Source organism: Acanthochromis polyacanthus, chromosome 9 (assembly GCF_021347895.1).
Source record: "Acanthochromis polyacanthus isolate Apoly-LR-REF ecotype Palm Island chromosome 9, KAUST_Apoly_ChrSc, whole genome shotgun sequence".
Lineage (NCBI taxonomy): Eukaryota > Metazoa > Chordata > Actinopteri > Pomacentridae > Acanthochromis > Acanthochromis polyacanthus.
In genome coordinates this window covers 15328137-15350747 of record NC_067121.1, presented here as the reverse complement: position 1 = coordinate 15350747, position 22611 = coordinate 15328137, and the positions used below count along the sequence as shown (strand labels likewise).

At 39.7% G+C, this 22611-nt stretch overlaps 1 protein-coding gene across 1 annotated transcript in view; it reads left to right on the top strand.

The window, feature by feature from the left end:
• insra (insulin receptor a) overlaps positions 1-22611 on the top strand; it is a 110333-nt gene that overhangs the window by 44119 nt on the left and 43603 nt on the right. The window contains exons 4-8 of the mRNA XM_051953316.1: positions 8257-8396; positions 9039-9183; positions 9494-9708; positions 10376-10502; positions 17936-18189. Coding sequence (XP_051809276.1) covers positions 8257-8396; positions 9039-9183; positions 9494-9708; positions 10376-10502; positions 17936-18189 — 881 coding nt within the window. The remainder of the gene's footprint in view (positions 1-8256; positions 8397-9038; positions 9184-9493; positions 9709-10375; positions 10503-17935; positions 18190-22611) is intronic.

The window sequence follows — 22611 nt, the reverse complement described above, 5'->3', positions numbered from 1 at the left end:
ATCTTTTTTTTTTGCGAAGTAAATGAGTCCCACAGAAATCGTGACTCATACCACAGGTGCAGTATCAGTCAAAAGAATTGCTGTGTATTTTTTTTGCACATTGTTCAGCCCCAGTTTTAAATATGAAAAATATATTATTTATTAAATTTTTAAAAAAAAGTATTGTCCCCAGTATAAATGTTTTGAGTTGTTTTGATTTTAACAGACATAGAATACAATACATCATTTTTAAGTGTCTTCTTTTTGCAATTTTTTTTAAAAATTTTTTGTACAAAAGGACTTAGAAATATTCATGGCATAGATATTTCTAGATTAGGAAACTATTTTTCAGTACAGCTGCATTTTTAAGAGGCTGTCTTCTGTGATATAGATGTTCTTTTTTTAATTCAGTAATTTTACATACTGAGGCACTGATCACGATTTTGTGACAAATAACAGAAAAACAGGGCTTTGATAGAACTACAGATATTATACTGGATATGTTTATATAAAAATAAATACCATCATATACATATATTTCTTGGGAGATTTCAGTATCTCAGTATATTTTTGTATGTTTGTTTAATTGCCTTTTGCCTATATGTGGAGATGGTATTGTCAGATAAAGAGCTCTACAGTTTAAATCTTCACAGTAATGCAGCGGTAAATTGAGTCAAAGGTAGATCTCAGTGCATGGATTTGATCACTTCTTGCCAGGGATATGAGTTGACAGTCCAGCTGATCTGAACCTCTAGGCTACTGTTGAACTGTTGTGAACCCAGTTGTATGTGGATTTCAGCCTTTTCACTATGACTCTCTATTCCTCTTTTTGGCTCATCTCTTCTCTTTGGCATCTCCCCCCATTGCTGGCTTTAAACTAAGCTGTGGAAATGAAAGTGCTTTGAGGATAAGTGATGCACTCTGAGGCGTTATGAGTGTCTAGGTTACAAGTGCAGATGTGGCACAAGAGAGGCAAAAAGGTCAAAATAGTTAAGGTACATAATGAGCCTGGTAAAGAAACGATACCCATAAGCTTCTTTTACTTACATGATACAGGTTCAGTCATTTTGGCTTTTGAGCAGTGTCTGGTTTTGTTGTTGAAAGCTGTTAGTCTCATTTACAACTCCAACATGGCTACAGCTCACAAAGCAAACTTTAAATTGTCAAATTTTTATACTTTTCATTTGCCATCTCTCAGTCCCATTATTTAGCATTCACAAACAAGATGCCACATTCTTCTGTAATTGACCTGCCAGCTTGCTCTGCTGTTGGTAAGCAAAGGCATTTTCACTGCATACATCAGCCAATGGCAAAACAAACTTAGTACAATGGCTCACAGCAGACAGTCCATCATTGTCTATCCATTCCCTTCATCGTCTCAATTTCAAACCTTATAAAATGTTCTCTACAACTACTGTCTCTTCTAAAAGATGTCCGCCGAGTGCGCCTTGTGAATCTCAGAGGCTACAGAGATTGTTTTGCCCCATCTAAGTATGCAGTTGCCACATTATGAGTGTGGGGTTTTTACCCACCAAGTTTCAGGAAACTGGTTAATATGGTTGTCACACAAGCTGCATCCTCATATCTGTTATGAGAACAGACTAGAAAGCATTATGTAAGCCAGGCTGATTGACTCAGAAGTGAAGGTGAAGGGTTGGGTTCAGTTTGAGTTAATTCAAAGCAGGAGTTCAACCTGATAGTCATGTGTTACTGAGCAAGGCTTCATGGTATTCACAGTTTGTTCTAATGCTCCAAAGCTTAAGAATAGGACCTCATTTAATAGGGTTGTAACGAAATAAAAAAATGATGAAATAAAATTCAAAGACGCACGAAATAAAAACACGAAATAAAAAACGTGAAGGGGCGCCGCGCAACACTGAGACTGATGATTTTTGACCCTCCTCGCCTACCGTAGCAAAACACTCGCTTCAAAACGGAGGAAGATGAGGTTAATAGTTAGGCGGATAAGACCGAAATTTGAGGTCGATAGTTCACTTTTTCAGGAAAGCACCAAATTTGGTACAGACATAGTACATGACCATACAATTGATTTAAGAGGAGTACCCCAAAAATCGAAGCCCCCTGGTGTCTGCCATCTTGAATTCAAATGTGGCTGCCTTGCTAAACCTATTTATGTAATATCTCCCTTAATACAGCAGATACAAAGTTACTTTCAAGATCTACCCCCATTGTTTAAGGGTCTGCGGATTCAGTAAAGCCATTTATAACGGTGTTTGTGTCTGCAGCCATCTTGGATTTCAAGATGGCTGCCAACCTGTTACCCTCGTTTTATATCTCCAAAACCATAAATCGTAGGAAGAAAATTTTAAGGTCTACCCCAATGTTTTAAGGGGCTGCGAGTTCATTGAGGTAATTGTGAAATTGATTGGAATCCGCCATCTTGGATTTCAAGATGGTCGCCAACCTGTTACCCCACTATCTTGGAAACCATAAGTCATACAAAGAAACTTTCAAGGTCTACCCCTAGGTTTTCAGGATCTCTGGTGCAGATACAGCAGTTCTCACACTGATAAAACCATTGACAAGCATGAAAAAGGTGAAAAACCAGGTAGGGATGAATTTGGAAACCGAGCATATCACTATGCCTAGGTGAAGCCACATGCATGGCATGCCCATCTCTTGATTTGGGATGGGTTTTCTGATTATTTTTCTCAAAATATTCCTCGAGATAAGAGAGAATGTCATTACTAGTTTCTTTTGGAATCATATGAGGAATTACAGGTAAGCATACAACCCATGAAGCAAACAAGCATTGTCCCCAAAGCCCATTGCCTCAAACCAAATCAACACATAGGCCCCACCCATATATCTCTATCAAGCTATAAATAGACCCATGCTGAAGATGCAGGTGTAGAACAGTGTTGCCATCTATTAGCTGGAAGTTTTCATACACTGTCAATCAAGCCTGAATACATCACCGAAGAACTTGGCAAGTTGGAGCGTTTTGTTGCGGTCCAATATGACAGGGCTACTGAGTCAGATTCGGTGAATAAAGTGCGCAAGCATCTCTTTGTCAGAAGTCAAGGGATATTGAGAATATCCCCCCAACCTTGGATGCCCTGGAGGAGCACGTTAAACGAGCAGTTTATCAGGCTGGTTATGTATGGAGGCAATTGTTAGTCTGCTGGCAAGAGCTGCTATCACCTGCATCCTGGGGTTGGCAGAGGAAGGGAGATAGCTGGACTCCAATATGGATGAAACTGCTGGTTGTTCAAGAAGGTTGCGCTGAACTCATATGCTGCCACTGCAAGATTTCATGTAACGGTAATTGCAAGTGTCATAAAGCTAACCTGCCCTGCCCTGTACATCTCTCTGCGGTTGTGATGGTCAATGGCTTCAGGCAGCCTGAATTTAAAATTATTCTAGCCACCAGGAAATTCAAATCTATTCATTAATGCACATTGTAAACCTCATTGTAACAGCAAAACTATAAATATTTAGTACACTTCAAAAACACTTTTTAAATCTGCAGCTGATCAACTGGGTGGAAGCCATCTTGAAATCTAAGATGGCAGTTTCAAATCAATGTCAAAATGGCTTCATTGAATCTGCAGCCCCTTAAAACCTAGAGGTAGACCTTGAAAGTTTCTTCTCACGATTTATTGTTCCAGAGATATAAAACTAGGGTAACAGCTTGGTGGCCATCTTAAAATCCAAGATGGTGAATTCAAATCAGTTTAAAAATGGCTTCATTGAACTTCCAGCCTCTTAATTTTTATTTCAAAATGTTTTTATTGATTTTTCTTTATAACAAACATACAGGTTATTATTACACAATGTGCCAGTGCACGCACAATTTGGCAAATGTTGCACACTTTCGACAACAGATATCACGCCTGACATAGCAGAGTCCAAACACGACATTGTAACCTGAGATTGACTTATATAACATCAAAAAGCAAAAGAAAAAAAAAAAAAAAAAAAAAACACACATAAAATAGGAAACAGTGAAATAGAAAGATTAAAGGAATTAAAAGGACAGTCAGGCTGTAACCTGAAGAGAGGAGAAAAAGAAGAAAAGAGAGAGAGAGAGAGAGAGAGAGAGAGAGAGAGAGAGAGAGAGAGAGAGAGAAGTAAGGAGTAAGAGAGAGAGGGGAACTATTCAGTCAAAGAGTTTGCATCAAAAACACTGCTATAGTAATCTAAGAAAGGTTGCCATACCTTTTTGAATCTTTCTTGCTGAACTATGCACCTAATTTTCTCAATTTGAAGAGAAGACATCACATCAGTAACCCATCGTGAATGTTTTGGGGGTACATTAGATTTCCACTGTGTGAGAATTAGTCGACGAGCCAGCAAAGAGGAAAATGCTAACAATTGCGTTTGAGCTTTGGAAATGTTTTTATTACGTGCCACTCCAAAAATGGCCAAGAACGGGTCAGGGTCAATTTTCGTTTTACAGATGTGGGAGTATGTGTTAAAAATTTCGGTCCAAAACAAATGTAAGCGTGGGCAAAGCCAGAACATATGTGCCAGGGAAGCTGGAGACTGCTGGCAACGCTGACATTTAGGATCAACATCAGCATATATTTTTGCTAATTTCGCCCTGGATAAATGCAAACGGTTAAACACTTTGAATTGTATTAATCTGTGTCTAATACATATGGAAGAGGTATATATTTTGCAAATAGCTCTTTGCCATAATTCGTCTGTGAGATTTAATCCTAAGTCTTCTTCCCACTGGTTTTTAAAAGGCGAAAGTGAGGGGCAGTTTGCGGCTTGGAGAATTTGGTACAATCGTGACACAGCGCGGGTTTTTTGGAGTTTGGAGTCTAGGACTTCATCAGTTACTTTTGGGTGTGGTTTAGCTGGAAATGACGGAAATTGGGTACGAACAAAGTCCCTTACTTGAAGGTATCTAAAAAAATTATTTTTGGGTAAATTAAATTTTTTGGATAGGTATTCAAAAGTGGCAAAGTTGCCCTCGATGAAAAGATCTCCTATTGATTTTATGCCTTTTCTGGACCAGGTAAGAAATGCTGCGTCTATGAGGGAAGGCTTAAAAAGGGCGTTTTTAGTCAGTGGCATTGACATTAAGGCATGTGTACTCTTAAAGTGTTTGCGGAATTGGTGCCAAATTCGGAGGCTTGCCTGAACAACCACATTTTTAGTGTATGTACTCATAGCCAGTGGTAGGGGAGCACAGATCAGTGAAGACAAGGATACAGATGGACATGCATGTTGTTCCATTAAAAACCAAATCGGACTGTCTCCATTTGTATTAAACCAGATATTCAGTTTGTAAATATTTGCTGCCCAGTAATAATTAAGGAAATTTGGTAGGCCGAGCCCGCCCTCTTCCTTCCGTCTCTCAAGTACTGCTCTACGTACACGAGGTACAGTTTTATTCCAAATGAAAGTAGTAATATGTTTATTAAGTTCTTTAAAGAATGATTTGGACAGAAAGATCGGGATAACTTGAAAAAGATACAACATTTTTGGTAGAATTATCATCTTTATTGAATTAATGCGTCCTGCTAGCGTGAGGGGTAAAGAGGACCATCGTTTTAAATCTTCTTTGATTTGACTCAATAATAATCCAAAGTTAGCTGAGAAGAGGTCTTTATAGTTATGTGTAACATGGATACCGAGATAAGGCATTGGATCTGGTGTTATTTTAAATTGATATCTATCATAGGAGCAATTTTTGGCCAATTCATTAATCGGGAATAATATACTTTTGGAGACATTAATTTTATAGCCTGATGACCTGCCAAATTGAGTAATTATCTCGAGACTATTCGGAATTGAGATCTCGGGGAGTGAAATGAACAACAGCAAGTCGTCCGCATAAAGTGAGACTTTGTGGGTTATACCCCCCCTCGAAATTCCATGTATGCTGTCTGAGGCACGTAATGCTATGGCGAGTGGCTCAATGGCCAAATCAAAGAGAAGGGGTGATAGGGAACAGCCCTGCCTCACGCCTCTTTGAAGGGCAAAATAAGAGGAGTTAATGTTATTCGTCCTAATTCTTGCTTGAGGTAATGAATATAGCGTTTGGATCCATGATAAGAAAGTTGCGCCGAATCCAAATTTACCTAATGTCCGAATAAGGTGCTCATATTCAATTGAGTCAAAAGCCTTATGTGCGTCCAATGAGATCACGACTTCGGGCGTGGTAGATGAGTGTCCAGAGTAAATTATATTGAAAAGACGTCGGAGGTTATGAAAAGGTTGCCTTCCCTTTATAAAACCTGTCTGGTCTCGGTTAACAACAGTTGGTACAACTAGTTCTAATCTCATTGATAGAATTTTTGTGAGTATTTTGTAATCGCAATTAAGTAAACTTATTGGGCGATAGGATTCACATTTTAAGGGATCTTTACCTTTTTTAGGGAGCACCGAAATAGTGGCCTGGGTCATTGATTGGGGAAGTTTTCCATTTTTAAGGGCATTTTCGTAAACATTAGCTAACAATGGTATCAATTTTCCAGCAAAGATCTTGTAAAACTCGATTGGGTATCCATCTGGGCCAGGCGTCTTTCTGTTTTTCATAGATTTTATAGCATTTCTGATTTCAACTTCGGTCAATGGTTTCTCTATATACTTCCTCTCCTCCTCAGATATCGTAGGGAACTGTAGATTATCTATGAAATCACAACGACCTGTCAAATTTGAGGTATAAAGGGAAGAATAAAATAATTTAAATTGATCATTAATATCGTTCGGATAGAACTTCCTTTCACCATTTTGCGTTTGAATTTCAGCTATAAAATTTGCAGCCGAATGTTGTCGTAGCTGGTGTGACAGCAATCTACCTGCCCGCTCTTCCAGCCTCTTAAAACATAAGGGTGGGCCTTGAAATTTTCTTCGTATGATTTATTGTTTCAGAGATATAAAACAAGGATAACAGGTTGGCAGCCATCTTGAAATCCAAGATGGCGGACGCAAACACTGTTATAAATGGCTTCATTGACTCTGCAGATCCTTAAAAACATGGGGGTAGATCTTGAAAGCAACTTTGTATCTGCTGTATTAAGGGAGATATTACATAAAATAGGTTTAGCAAAGTGGCCATATTTGAATTCAAGATGGCGGCCACCAGGGGGCTTAGATTTTTGGGGTACTCGTCTTAAATCAATTGTATGGTCATATACTATGTCTGTACCAAATTTGGTGCTTTCCAGAAAAAGTGAACTATCATTTGACTTATCCGCCTAACTATGAAGAATTAGCTGATGCTCCTTAGTCAAATAAATCTGTTGTGGCTTCCTATGTAAACGACGAGAGAACGGTGAGAAGATTGCGGATAAAACAAAAACCGTGTGCAAAATATGCCGCTACAGTTCGCTGTATACTGCGGCGAGTGCAACTAGTTCACAGTTCAGACATTTATAGGTCTAGACTGCAGCTCCAAGGACTGCCTTTTGTTTTCCTTTTCATTCAAGAATGTAGTTATCCTGATTTTTACAACAATAAAGCACTTTTTTATTGAGATTTTATGTTTGTATTTGCACTGTAGTCTAAATAAGGGGATAAAAACTACAATTTTGTTTTTTTTCAAAGAGCATTTGTTTTGTACTCATGCAGCATTATCTTTTGTATGTCTGCATAAAGTAGAAAATGAGATTTTTGCATAACGTCCTACTGTTGGGGATTTTCTTTAATCTTTAATTCATATTGTGAGTATTTCGTATCGTGAGCCCTGTTTCGTATTTCGTATCGTTTTGTCAGTTGACCATTTCGTTACACCCCTATTATTTAAAGGTTATTTGTGAGCGGTGTGCTACAGAGAATCATCAGTCAGCTCTTAGCTTTTTACCATCTTACAAGATCTGAGTCTTTTGTACTCCCATACAAAATACCAATACCACAGTGTAGAAATACACAAATAAAAATCATGCATTTAAATTCATACTAGAGTAAAAGTACAAAAGTATTTGCATCAAAGTATACTTTAAGTACCAAAAGTAAAGTACGTATTGTGCAGAATGGCATATTTCAGAATAATGTGTATTGTTGACACACAGTGTTCATCACTTTAATAATTAAATTGGTTAAAGTGATGTCACTAATATACCGGTAGTTTGTCTGTTGGGTAGCTTGGAATCAGTACACTTTTATGTTAATCTACAGTATTAAAATTTTAATTCATTTATTGTCTGTTGTCCAAAAATCTGCTAGTGCAGATTTAAGGCTTGAGTGTCTCTGTGCAAAGAAGAATCTGTAAACACCGATATACTTCAAAACACATTCCAAAGCTGCATTTTAAAAAAAAAACTTTTCTGATCAATATCCTTTTCTTTTGTTGTATAGGCTCAACTGCACTCCCTGTGCAGGGCTCTGTCCTAAGGTGTGTATGGGTCTGAAAACAGTAGACTCTGTCACGGCTGCCCAGGCTTTAGGAGGCTGCACTGTTCTCAACGGGAGCCTGGTCATCAACCTGCGTGGAGGAAGTGAGTGTCTGTGGTTTCTTTGGTTGAATCTGATTACAGTGTACAACAGATCAGCACAGCAGAACAACAAACAAATAGATATTGACATTACACAAAACCATGAAAACACATCAAGAGCTGCAGTTAAGCAAAGTATATTTAAGAGAAATTGAAATAAAAGCTATCATCAACCTGATCATTATGAAAAACAGAAACATCTTTAAAGTAACACACACACACACGAAATTGAAGAGCCCAGACAGTGCACTAAAAAAATAAGTAGCTGCATAAGTTAGCTTCACTTACTGAGATGATGGTAAGTTGCTTTTGGTCCTTGGTATGACAAAATGACAAATAACTCTTAGTTTCATTCAGGTATGTTGTACACACATTCAATAATTCTGCCCAAAGGCACCCCCCCCCCCCCCCCCCCCCAAAAAAAAAAAACAAAAAAAAAAACACAGGGGTGCACAATTCCCAATTTATTTGGAACATGACGTCCATGCTTATGTTAAACACTGTGATGAAAATATAAAAGCTGGACAGTGTACTGAAAACAGACAACAGAGAACACTTTGTTGCCAGAGAGCAGCTGTATTTTGTACTAACCATACTGTAGGTCAGAAGTCACTGTAAGGGCTTGTGTCTTTTAATTTTCTGTAGACAACATAGCAGCTGAACTGGAGGCCAGTTTGGGTCAGCTGGAGGAGATCACTGGCTACCTGACAGTACGACGTTCCTACGCCCTTGTATCACTCTCATTTTTCCGTAAACTCCGTGTTATTCATGGACAGGAACAAGAAATCGGGTGAGACTCAGTCTTCTTAACCTCTTTGCAGCCTCCTCCTGTAATTATGAGTTAAAAGCAGGAGTGACCTTTACAAAATTTCTTTCTGTGGTAACTGTTTTGGTTAGACTTTCCCAAATCATACATAAGGCTTCATTCAGATGAGGTGGAAGACGCATGTAGAACAACGGGCTAGGATAGGATAGTCACATGATGCAAATTGAAGACGAGCCCTGCTCAGATATTTTTCTACTCATGTTACTCAAGAGGCTTTGTATACCCGCAGCCGAATGTCATATATCATAAAAAATATGTTCCTGTTCTTTTCCAGAAATTACTCGTTCTATGCCCTAGACAACCAGAATCTGCGACAGCTCTGGGACTGGTCCAAACACAGGCTGGCCATCCTTCAGGGACGCATGTTTTTCCACTACAACTCCAAACTTTGCATGTCTGAGATCCGCAAGATGGAAGAGGTGACAGGAACTAAAGAGCGGCAAGTCAAGAATGATATCGCCTCCAAGACCAACGGAGACCAGGCCTCATGTAAGAACCTCAGCTCTGCAGACATATCACTTGTTGCAGAAATACTATGGCAACCAACAACACAGAGTCATGTCCGGTACAGATGCAAACATACTCATAGTTATTGTCATGATGGTCATTTCCTGGTCTTGTGTTTGCAGATGTCCTCCTGCAGACCTTTTACTGACATTGTTTAACTATGAACAATCAACACAGAAAAGCCTAGATAACTGTTAAACATGGCAATATAGTGATAGAGAAGTGGTACTAATTTTGTCCTTATCCTTTCCATCTAGGTGTACAAGTCAAATGACATGGTGCAGGGGTGAATTAAGTTTTTATACAGATACACTCAATCTGTTTTACGTTTTGTTACTTACGTTTAACATGTGGGGTCCTGTTTTGGTCCTACAGATTTTGAATCTCTCTGAATCTTTCACATAATTGTTCGGTGATTTTGATGCAGTCTTTTGAATTGTTGCAAAATAATTGACAAAAGATTAAAAAGAAAATGCCACTGGGAAAATATGTCTCTTAAGGGAAAGTGAGTGTGAGACTGATGCGTGTGAATAGACAGGTTTACTCTCCAGTTCAGTTTGGTTGAAAGACATGATTACTCCATTTTCTGAGAGCGTTTTCTTCTGATCGCTGTTTTAATTGATTGATGTATTTTCCTTTGTACTCTCAGGTGAGAACCATGTGTTGAAGTTTACTCAGATTCGAACCATGAGTGATAAGATAATGGTCAAGTGGGAAGCTTTCTGGCCGCCAGACTTCAGGGATCTGCTGGGCTTCATGGTACTCTACAAAGAAGCGTAAGTTATCCTTCTCAGTCAACCACAGTCTGTACCAGACAAATGCTGTTTTCAGCTTCTTAGGTACTTTGTAGTTAAGAAAGAGCTGAGTGTGAATATCAATTCCTGCCCCACCAATTCATCAAGGCAACCTATAAACATCTGAAAATGATGTATTCTGTATAATGAGATGTGGAAGGTTTCAGGTTTATTATTTATTAGGGATGTGCGCGACTAGTCGTTTAATCGTTTAACCGCCTACTCATTTATTAAACGTTTAGTATTTTACTAGTCGGTTAAACGCTGCATTAAGCATCATGTACCTTGTTCTTCGCGCCTCTGCATCGGCTTCTTTGTAAACAGGCTGAGCAGCCAGGGAGAGAATTGCTCCTCCTCCCCTCCCCTCACACGCACACGTCGCAGGGGGCGGTCGACCTCCGGATGACACGTTCATTTCTCCGAACCTACACCCAGCAGCACCGACTGCCAGAGAGCCAGAATAGGGACAAAGAGTGAGAAAATATCACAAGTGGAGCACAGCCACGCTTCGCGGCCCCCGGTCCCGACCGGGCGCCGCCATGCAGCTCTCGGTCCCGTCTGGGCTACCTGGTTGATCCTGCCAGTAGCATATGCTTGTCTCAAAGATTAAGCCATGCAAGTCTAAGTACACACGGCCGGTACAGTGAAACTGCGAATGGCTCATTAAATCAGTTATGGTTCCTTTGATCGCTCTCTCAACGATACCCAACAGGCTTATCAAAATGTCTGATCCACTTGTGAAACTCTTCCTCATCTGTCAAGCAAACCCAGCCATCATCATCGTCATTTACGACGGGGCCGTGAACGCCACTGCAGCCTCCATCGTTATTATCAGTGCATTTTCTCCCGCGTCTGCTGCTATTTCCGCGTTTTTTTTCAACCCCCGCTGTCCCCCTCATCACTAGCGGTGTTTTGACCACTCCAGCTACACCCACCACGTCCCCTCCTGCCGCCCCGGACCCGGTGAAGCAAAGCATCGGCTCCAGTATGTGCTGCTTGTGGACTGTCATGGCGCACCGACCCGCTGCCGTTACGCACAGACACAGTGGCACTTTCTGTCTCAGTGGACGACTGAACATCTTCATCAGAGGATGAATATTACTCTTCAGAATATGAGTAAGTCATTACTTGACAAAGTACTTTGTCAGCATTGACCAGACCTCTCTGTACGGTGAGTTTTCTCACTCTAAAATGTGCCGTCTTGTGCTCTGATATGCTCTGACGGCGTGTCTCGTCTCCTCGGATTTCAAACTCTGTAAACTCCAAAACTTTGAATGAAAACACGCCCACAACTGATGCTCAGATTGAAGTTCCAGATGTCCGCCATCTCCTGGTGTACAGTACATGAGGCACATGAGGCAGTATATTTGAAGCTATGGCTTGTTATGTTCAGCAATGTTGCTTGTCGCAATATTGCGACTTTAGCGCTTAAAGTGTTAAATTGCAAGTTTTCCGAACCGATTATTAGTCGAAATTCCCATCCCTGTTATTTATACTGATGCATCACTTGATACGAGATTGATAAATTGAGACATCTAGAAAAGTATGGTATGAGCTTCAATGTTCCAATTTTTTAGCCCAGATTTGGTGATGTTTTCCAACAGAACTTGATGTCACAGTTTAAAAAAAAATCTATTTTATCTGATTCTAAAGTTTTAGATGATAAATGGTGCAATTTTTGCAATTTTTTGGGGGGCATATTCCTTTGACACAATCTACTGTGATGTTGAAGAGCACTCTTGTAACAATGCCAGACTGGCATAACAAAAAAATTTTGATTAGAACCAGAAATATTGTTTCCTTTAGTCTATGCATTCCTCGATATACTGTATTACCCATAGTGCAACTTGATCACTGACTGTTTGGGCAAAGATTTAGTGGGATGCTAGTAGCAGCTCATATAGCAGCCTCAACCCCCCAGTCACTAAAACAACAGAAATCTCATTTTATGGAGATGCTTGATAGACAAGCTGACACTTTTAACAAGTTTGTTAAAGTGATTATGGTCTCCACTAATGAGAGACTGGACGTTATGAATAGGAACATCCAGGAGCTTAGGGACAGCATCCACTACACTCAGAAGGACGTTGATGAAATTAAAATCAAAGTGCCCAAGCTCTCAATGGATCACAACACTCTGGAGAATGGCTTTCGCAAGATTTGTGACTGTTTTGTCACACTTGAGTCTAAAGCTGACTACCTCGAGAACCAATCCAGAAGGAACAATCTCATTTTTGATGGTTTGAAAGAATCTTTCCATGAAAAATGGGAGGATTCAGAGAAACATGTCTGGAAACTTATCTCTGAGAAGCTGAATCTAGATGCCAGTGCCATGGCTATTGAGAGGGCCCATCGTGTGGAGAAGTTGGGCTACAAGGAGGAAAGGCAGAGGCCTAGACCAATTGTGGTCAAATTTTTAAACTTTAAAGACAGAGAACTGGTTTGGAGGAAAAGGAAAGAGCTGAAAACCATTGCCCCAGGAGTGTACATCAATGAAGACTTCTCAGAGATGGTGAGGCAAAAAAGAAAAGAACTTTTGCCCAAACTGAGGGAGGCATGGGACAAGGGGGACATTGCCTACCTCAAATATGGCCGCCTTATCACTTACCCATCAAAGGGGCGTCACGATCAAAGGGAGAGCAGTGTGCCTTTCACATCCACCCCGAAGATGGATATGCCAAGGTAGATGTCTCAAGGTTGATAATCCCCACTTGTAAATTGCAATTTTAACTTTTTTACAGCTATTTTCTTTTTATGACCATTAACTACCAAAAAAAGGTTTAAAATTTGCTAATCTAAATATCTGCAGTTTAAAAAATAAAGTCCATGATCTTTGCTCTGTTGTGCATGATAATAATATTCAGGTAATGGCTGTCTCAGAGACGCATTTAGATGATACTATAGAGGATGCAGCTATATCAATTCCAGGATACAATGTTTTCAGGTTAGATAGAGACAGGTTTGGAGGTGGGGTTGCTTTCTTTATACAAGATCATATTCCAGTAAAAATTAGAAATGATCTTGGCATGACAGGAGTGGAAGCCCTTTGGCTCCAAGTTTATACTTCACATCACAGGCCTATACTAACATGCTGCCGCTATAGACCACCTAGTTCGAATATTGAATACTTGAACAATATATGTACTATGTTCCATAATGTAACAGATACTAGTAATGACATTTTTTTTCTTGCTGATATGAATATTGACTGGTTTTCTGATAATTGTTCATTGAAAAGGGCTTTGTCTGATGCAGCTAATATATGCAACTTATCTCAAGTTATTAATTTACCCACTAGAATAAGCATTAGTGGTGATGGCTCAATTACATCAACATGCATTGACCACTTTTTTACTAATTGTGAACAAAAGTGCTCAAAAGCTGCATCATTACCTGTGGGTTTCAGTGACCACAATATTATTGCCTTGGCTGTAAAAACAAAGGCTCCTAAAGCAGGGCCTAAGGTCATTTACAAGAGAATTTACAGAACTTTTTCTGAAAATGACTTTGTTTCTAGTGTGGAAAATATAGAATGGGATGATATACTTGAGAGGGTGCATGCAGAAACTGCATTGGAGTCCTTTATGACGTTGTTTTCTACAGTATGTGACCAACATGCTCCAATTAAGAGGCTCTCTGTAAGATCGAAAAAAGCATCATGGCTGGATGAGGAATTAAGAAATTGCATGAAAAGAAGGGATCAACTGAAAAAGCATGCAATTAACTCTGGTTGTATAGTAGATTGGAAAGCGTATCGCTGGCTAAGAAATAAGGTAACTAAATTAAATAGACAGAAGAAAAAACAATATTATAAATCTAAATTCAATGAGTGTAATGGTGACAATAAAAGACTATGGAGAACAATTAATGAAGTTATGGGCAGAAGTAAAAATGGTAAAACACCTTCTTTTATAGAAAACAATGGGATATTAATTACTAGACCCTATGATATAGCTAATTATTTCAACAAATATTTCTTACAAAAAGTTAATTCAATTTGGGATCAACTGTTGCCGGGATGTTACAGGTCATCTATAGATAATATAAGAAATCACATTATAGTCAATAAAGACTGTTGTTTTGAATTTAAAATTCTTAGGGAGGTAGATGTGGAAAAACTTCTTCTCACAATTAAGTGTGACAAACCTTGTGGTTTGGATAATTTAGATGGCAAACTTTTAAAGCTTGCAGCAAAAGTAATAGCAAAACCACTATGTCATATTTTCAGTTTATGTTTTAAAGAATCTATTTATCCAAATCTGTGGAAGATTGCAAAAGTCATTCCTCTGCCAAAAAACTGCAGAGAGCCACTCACAGGGCATAACAGCAGGCCAATAAGCGTGTTACCTGTACTAAGCAAACTGTTGGAGAGAATCATGTTTAAGCAAATTCAGCATTATTTTGAAACAAATAATATGAACTCTGATGTTCAACATGCATATAAGGGAGGCTACTCCACGAGCACTGCTCTTACATGTCTCACTGATGCCCTGGTTACACAGATAGACAGGAAGTCAGTGGTAGGTGTTGTATTTCTGGACTTTAGTGCAGCCTTTGATCTGATTGACCATGAATTGTTACTCTTGAAGCTTTCAGCCTATGGTTTTAATAACTCTGTGATTGATTTTATGAGAAGTTATATGACTGACAGGAGACAATGTGTTAAGTTTAATGGTGCTTTTTCAGATATAGAGACACTTCAGTGTGGTATTCCCCAGGGGAGCTGCCTTGGACCTCTCCTTTATTCTATTTTTGTAAATGATATGCCATATGTGTTAAGAAATGCGGGTATAGTAATGTATGCGGATGATACAACCATCTTTACATCTACAAACACTACTGAACAAGTTAATAAGACACTTCAAGATGAGCTAACACTGATAGCTGACTGGGTTACAGCAAACAAGTTAAAGTTGAATATCTTTAAAACAAAATGTATGGTACTTGGGTCTAATTACTCACTTCGATCTAATCAAGAATTGGTCCTCTCATTACATGGTACAGCTATTGAGCAAGTTAGAGAAGCCAAACTGTTGGGCATTACTATAGATGAAACATTATCTTGGTCTACTCACATAAATAATATAGTCAGTAAAATGAGTAAAAGTATTTCAAACATAAGAAAATGTGCTTGTTTTTTAACTGACACAACAATCAAGCTTGTTATTCAATCATTAGTCTTATCCCACCTTGACTACTGCCCTGTAATATGGTCTGGCACCTCAAAAAAAGAACTTGCTAAACTCCAGCTCGCTCAGAATAGAGCTGCACGACTGGCACTTCACTGTTCTATTAGGAATAATGTAACTGCTATGCATGATAGACTCTCCTGGATGAAAGTAGAGGAGAGATTGCTGTGTAGCCTTATTTTGTATTTGAATAATATCTGTACTTCATGTAAACCCAGTAGCCTATTTTCTAAATTAGTACCTATTAAGATCACACATGATTATGAAACCAGACAGGGCTTAAGCTGTCGTTTCAGACTACCTAGACCTAGGACAAATGCACTAAAAAGAACTGTATTGTACAGAGCTATTGCATATTGGAATGGACTTCCTCACTGCCTCATTCTTAAGTGTAAAAAATCAGGATTTAGAAGGGAATTGAAAAAAGCGGTTTTGAGTAAAGAAATTAGGTTAAATTTAGTTGATTGATGTCTGTAAAGCTGCAGAGTGCCTTATTTTTGTATTTTTAGTTTAAACTGTATAGAGACAGCTCTTAATGAGCTGATCTCTTAATGTGTCTGTGTATGCGTAGGCACATGTGTGCGTACGTATGTGTATGTGCATGTAGGTGCTTGTACTATGTATTTATACTTGTACTGTGTATGCATACTATATGACCCTTTAAGAATTTGATGTGTGTGAGAGAGTGTGTGCATGCACACGTTATGATGTATGCTTATATCTATTTTTATTTTATGATTTGAGTTAGTTTATGAGAATAATTTAATTGCCTGTTTTATATTTTATGTTGTATTTTTCGTGATTTCTTTTGGGAATTGTCTTATTTTTTTAGGGACCCCAGGAAGAATAGTCGTCACCATGGTGACAACTAATGGGGATCCAATAAACAATAAACAAAAAAAAAACCTCAAGCAGATTCTACAATTCTGCAATTTCATTTAGCAGATGCTTTTGTCCAAAGCGACGTACAACACAAGCAAGAATTCAGACATAAGGAAAAACCTGTAGTAAGTGCAAAAAGTGCTTCAAGTGTGATTGGTCAAAGGTGTTGCCATCGACACCCCACCGCCACCCCTTTTTTTTCTCTACTTTGTCAGCGCTAAATAAGTACTGGGTTTTGGACCACCTGACTTATTCTACCCCTAAGGTGGAGTCAGATTAATTGCCTAGGTGTTCTCTGAACAATTGAGTCTTCAATTGTCTCTTAAAAGTAGAAAGGGACTCAGCAGAACGCACAGAGTTTGGTAGTTTGTTCCACCATTTGGGAACAACAGAGGAGAAGAGTCTGGCTAGAGATATCGAGCCGTGCTGGACTGGAAGCACCAGGCGTCTCTCACATGCAGAGCGAAGTGGGCGTGAAGGGGAGTAGACCTGGATCAGGGAATTCAGGTAGGCTGGGGCCGTTCTTGTAAATGTTTTGTAAGCCAGGAGGAGAGTTTTGAATTTGATTCTGACTGCAACTGGAAGCCAATGAAGGGAGATAAACAGGGGAGTGACATGAGCTCTTTTGGGCTGGTTGAAGACCAGACATGCTGCTGCATTCTGGATCATCTGTAGAGGTTTGACTGTACATGCAGGGAGACCTGCCAGAAGAGAGTTGCAGTAGTCAATACGTGACATCACAAGAGCCTGAACCAGAAGTTGTGTGGCCTGTTGGGTCAGGAAGCAGATATGAAAAATGAGCTATAGAGTTCTGATAGGCTCACCTCACTGAAGGCAGTTAATCAAACCTGCATTTGCATTTGCCTCTGGAGCTGTGTGAAGGATTTATATGACTTTCCACTTCTGCAGAATGTCAGCTGACTCTGTAAAATTGGTCATTTGGTGTAATTCACAAAACTACATGAATCCTTCTGTAAGGGTGTTCTGTATTTAGAGATTGACCTCCAGCGCTGTCACCTGCTAGCTACACATCAGACTATTAGGATGTGGGATAAAAAAAACAGCAATTTGTCACATCAAATCTGCCAAGGAAGCATTTTATTCAGCACCATAGAAGGAACATACTTGTGGATAAGGATCTGGGTGATTGGACACAACACAATACATCATCACAATAAATATGAACTTACCAGTTCGGTTCTGCTATGTATTTTATAAGTAAATCTACTTATGATGCTTGTTTGAACCTGAAACTGAATATACTTTCTCAAGTGAAAGACAGTTTAGGACAAAGTAAAACAAATGTTTCATTTGTATATTGTTATCGCTTTTTTTTTACAACAGACCTTTTCAGAATGTAACTGAGTTTGATGGGCAGGACGCCTGCGGCTCTAACAGTTGGGTAATCGCTGATGTGGACCCTCCACGTCGAGCCACTGAAGGGGACAAGGATCAGTTTGAACCTGGTCATCTCATCCTGCCTTTGAAGCCCTGGACGCAATATGCCATCATGGTGAAAACCCAGCTCTCAGCCTCTGATGAGCACCAGGTCCACGGAGCCAAGAGCGAGATCATCTATGTTCGCACCAATGCTACCAGTAAGACCGATATTTCCTTGATGTGTTATATATGGTTGTTTATATATAGTGTTGTGTTGGATTCAGAATCAATCTGTGAGACCATATTCAGCTACGGGAGATAACCAGTAACTGAATATGTATTTTCACAACCTTGTAGCTTTTCTGCCAAAACTGGAATGATGCTTCTGCGAAGATGCATGTGAATGTTTCAATGTATCAACCTAGAGAAGGGTGTTATAGGTACCGTATTTTCACGACCAAAAGGCGCACTGTACCAAAAGGCGCAGTCTCAGTTATGTGTGCCATGACTGTATTTAACACACACATAAGGCGCACCTGATTATATGGCGAGGGTTTTATATACAATCCCACACTTCCCCCTTTAACGTTCTCATGGTGTCCTCTACTACGTCGGCCTTACAACAACAACACACACACAAGCATACAAGTGTGCGTATTTAAAAATAGAGCTGGAGCAAAACTGAGTTTGGTTGTGCTTTAAGTATTGATTACAAAGTACTCAATTTTTTTTAAATCATCAATAGGCGTGGGCATGGTAAAACACACGGATAAAACAAGCACACAAGTGTGCATATTTAAAAATAGAGCGGGAGCAAAACTGAGTTTGGTATTCACATTTTTTTTTTACCGGTAATCGTCATCAATTAAACCCATGGAAGTCCTCATCCTCTGTTTCTGAATTGAACCGCTGCGCTAAACCTCCATCAAACATGCCAGGTTCACTTTCTTCACTGTCAGAGTCACTTTTCGTGCCGTGCGGCGCCTCGGAAATGATGCCGGCTTTTGCGAAAGCTCGAACAACAGTGCCAGCAGACACGTTAGCCCAAGCATCTACAATCCATTCGCAAATTGTGGCGTAACTCGCCCGGCGCTGCCTTCCACTCTTAGTGAAACTGTGGTCTCCATCGGTCATCCATCGCTCCCACTCCGCTCGCAACCTTACTTTGAACGGCCGGTTCACACCGATGTCCAGCGGTTGGAGTTCCTTTGTCAAGCTTCCCGGAATGACAGCAAGCTGAGAGTTCATTTGCTTCACTTGTTTTTTCACATCGGCTGTGAGATGGGCACGCATAGAGTCACAGATCAACAGCGATGGTGATGCGTGGAAAAAAACCACCTGGTTTATGTCCGTCTTACAACAACAACACACAGTACGCACTGCACCATAGGGCGCGCCGCACAATTTGAAGAAAATCTAAGACTTTTATGTGCGCCTTATAGTCGTGAAAATACGGTAACTATGACCCTGTATTGGTTCACTATGACCACTGTAGTGTTTTTAATTTTGACCTAAGGCAAATGGGTTAAAAAAAAGCTGTACATACAAAGTATTTCATCCACAATTTTTAGTCATTGTCTTACGGATATCAGGGTTCCCACTGAAAATTGAAAACTAAATTCCAGGACTTTTCCAGGATATAAATCATCCAGTTTCCAGGACTTTGAATGGAATTTCTGAAACAATTTTCTCATACAAACTAATCTTTCTGGCCTCCTCCACCCCTTACAGCCAGCTGATTCCACTCACTTTATTATACTATACAGTCTACCTGTGTTAGATAACAACATTAAAGTGTCAGGTAAAATATCAACTACAAAAATTCAGCAAAATTATTGTGCACACTACTACGCTATAGATGCTATTTCAGCAGAACAGAAAGCAGACCACCACCTTAAGGGCACGTTTCTACAACTACGTAACAATGCACAAAATTAATGAAATATTTTGTCACATTCATGTCATCACAGGTGGTTGAAATTCAGTGTGGAGTCTTGTCACAAGACTGTATTCAAACTTAAAATTTTTGAGGACGTGCTCTCTCTGTCTCTCGCAGCCTCTGTGGCCGAGCTGCGCTATCCTGCACGTCGCAGGTAGAAGGGCTGGCAGAGGCTCGAGACACAACCCCGAATTACAAGAAAATACCGAGGGGGACAGTTTTTTTATGCAGTTTTTGAATTAATGCAGTGCACATTATTATATATATATATATATATATATATATATATATATATATATATATATATATATATACAGTGCCTTGCGAAAGTATTCGGCCCCCTTGAACTTTTCAACCTTTCGCCACATTTCAGGCTTCAAACATAAAGATATAAAATTTTAATTTTTTGTCAAGAATCAACAACAATTGGGACACAATCGTGAAGTGGAATGAAATTTATTGGATATTTTATACTTTTTTAACAAATAAAAAACTGAAAAGTGGGGTGTGCAATATTACTTGGCCCCTTTACTTTCAGTGCAGCAAACTCACTCCAGAAGTTCAGTGAGGATCTCTGAATGATCCAATGTTGTCCTAAATGACTGATGATGATAAATAGAATCCACCTGTGTGTAATCAAGTCTCCGTATAAATGCACCTGCTCTGTGATAGTCTCAGGGTTCTGTTTAAAGTGCAGAGAGCATCATGAAGACCAAGGAACACACCAGGCAGGTCCCAGATACTGTTGTGGAGAAGTTTAAAGCCGGATTTGGATACAAAAAGATTTCCCAAGCTTTAAACATCTCAAGGAGCACTGTGCAAGCAATCATATTGAAATGGAAGGACTATCAGACCACTGCAAATCTACCAAGACCCGGCCGTCCCTCAAAACTTTCACCTCGAACAAGGAGAAGACTGATCAGAGATGCAGCCAAGAGGCTCATGATCACTCTGGATGAGCTGCAGAGATCTACAGCTGAGGTGGGAGAGTCTGTCCACAGGACAACAATCGGTCGTACACTGCACAAATCTGGCCTTTATGGAAGAGTGGCAAGAAGAAAGCCATTTGTCAAAGATATCCATAAAAAGTCTTGTTTGAAGTTTGCCACAAGCCACCTGGGAGACACACCAAACATGTGGAAGAAGGTGCTCTGGTCAGATGAAACCAAAATGGAACTTTTTGGCCACAATGTAAAACGATATGTTTGGCGTAAAAGCAACACAGCTCATCACCCTGAACACACCATCCCCACTGTCAAACATGGTGGTGGCAGCCTCATGGTTTGAGTCTGCTTTTCTTCAGCAGGGACAGGGAAGATGGTTAAAATTGATGAGAAGATGAATGGCGCCAAATACAGGAGCATTCTGGAAGAAAACCTGTTGGAGTCTGCAAAAGACCTGAGACTGGGATGGAGATTTATCTTCCAACAGGACAATGATCCAAAACATAAAGCCAAATCTACAATGGAATGGTTCACAAATAAACGTATCCAGGTGTTAGAATGGCCAAGTCAAAGTCCAGACCTGAATCCAATCGAGAATCTGTGGGCAGAGCTGAAGACTGCTGTTCACAAACGCTCTCCATCCAACCTCACTGAGCTCGAGCTGTTTTGCAAGGGAGAATGGGCAAGAATTTCAGTCTCTCGATGTGCAAAACTGATAGAGACATACCCTAAGCGACTTGCAGCTGTAATGGCAGCAAAAGGTGGCGCTACAAAGTATTAATGCAAGGGGGCCGAATAATATTGCACGCCCCACTTTTCAGGTTTTTATTCGTTAAAAAAGTTTAAAATATCCAATAAATTTCGTTCCACTTCACGATTGTGTCCCACTTGTTGTTGACTCTTGACAAAAAATTAAAATTTTATATCTTTATGTTTGAAGCCTGAAATGTGGCGAAAGTTTGAAAAGTTCAAGGGGGCCCAATACTTTCACAAGGCACTGTATATTTAAAAGGGGCAAAAGAGGGCACTTTTCAATACGAAGCAAAAAGGGCAGGGGCTGAAGCCCCCCTTTAGGTCTATGTGTGCACGTGCATGGCTGCCATAGCCATGTGATAGGTGCAGAGATGACACACTGTAGAATATTGAGCACAACCAACATCCATGCAACACTGAATTCAAGGACTTTCAATGACTTTTTTAGCTGATAATCCTAATTCCAGGACCACCTGATTTGTGGCAGTATTTCAGGACTTTTCCATGACTTTCCAGGATCACTTTTTTCCCAGGACTTTCCAGAATTTTCAAGGACCGTGGGAACCCTGGGATATGCTCCTATTTTAATGAGTCTTCTGTAATTGTAGCTCAAAATACATTTTTTTGCTTTAACTCTATTTCTGTAGATTTAATGCATGCAGCTGCTAAATATTGTGCATGAAAGCCTCCTGTGTAGACAAAGACGGAGCACTGCAAGTCAGCTAACGTGCTGCTCGTGCTACACCTTCTGTGTCGGTGTGGTGTTAAATCTACTACCTGCCCAGCAACAAACACAGTTAATGACTAGCTAGTTATCATAATGGAGCATTTAGCAGCTAATGCCGCAACTCCATAACTGCTGCATGTGTAAATAAAGTGCAATGTTCAGAGCTTGTTTTTGCTGCCACTAGGTGACCACCAAAACAGTTGTTGCATGTGTGAAAATAAACTTGTCCTGACAACTGGAAAATTATAAATATTGAATTTGATAGTTGGACAGGCTG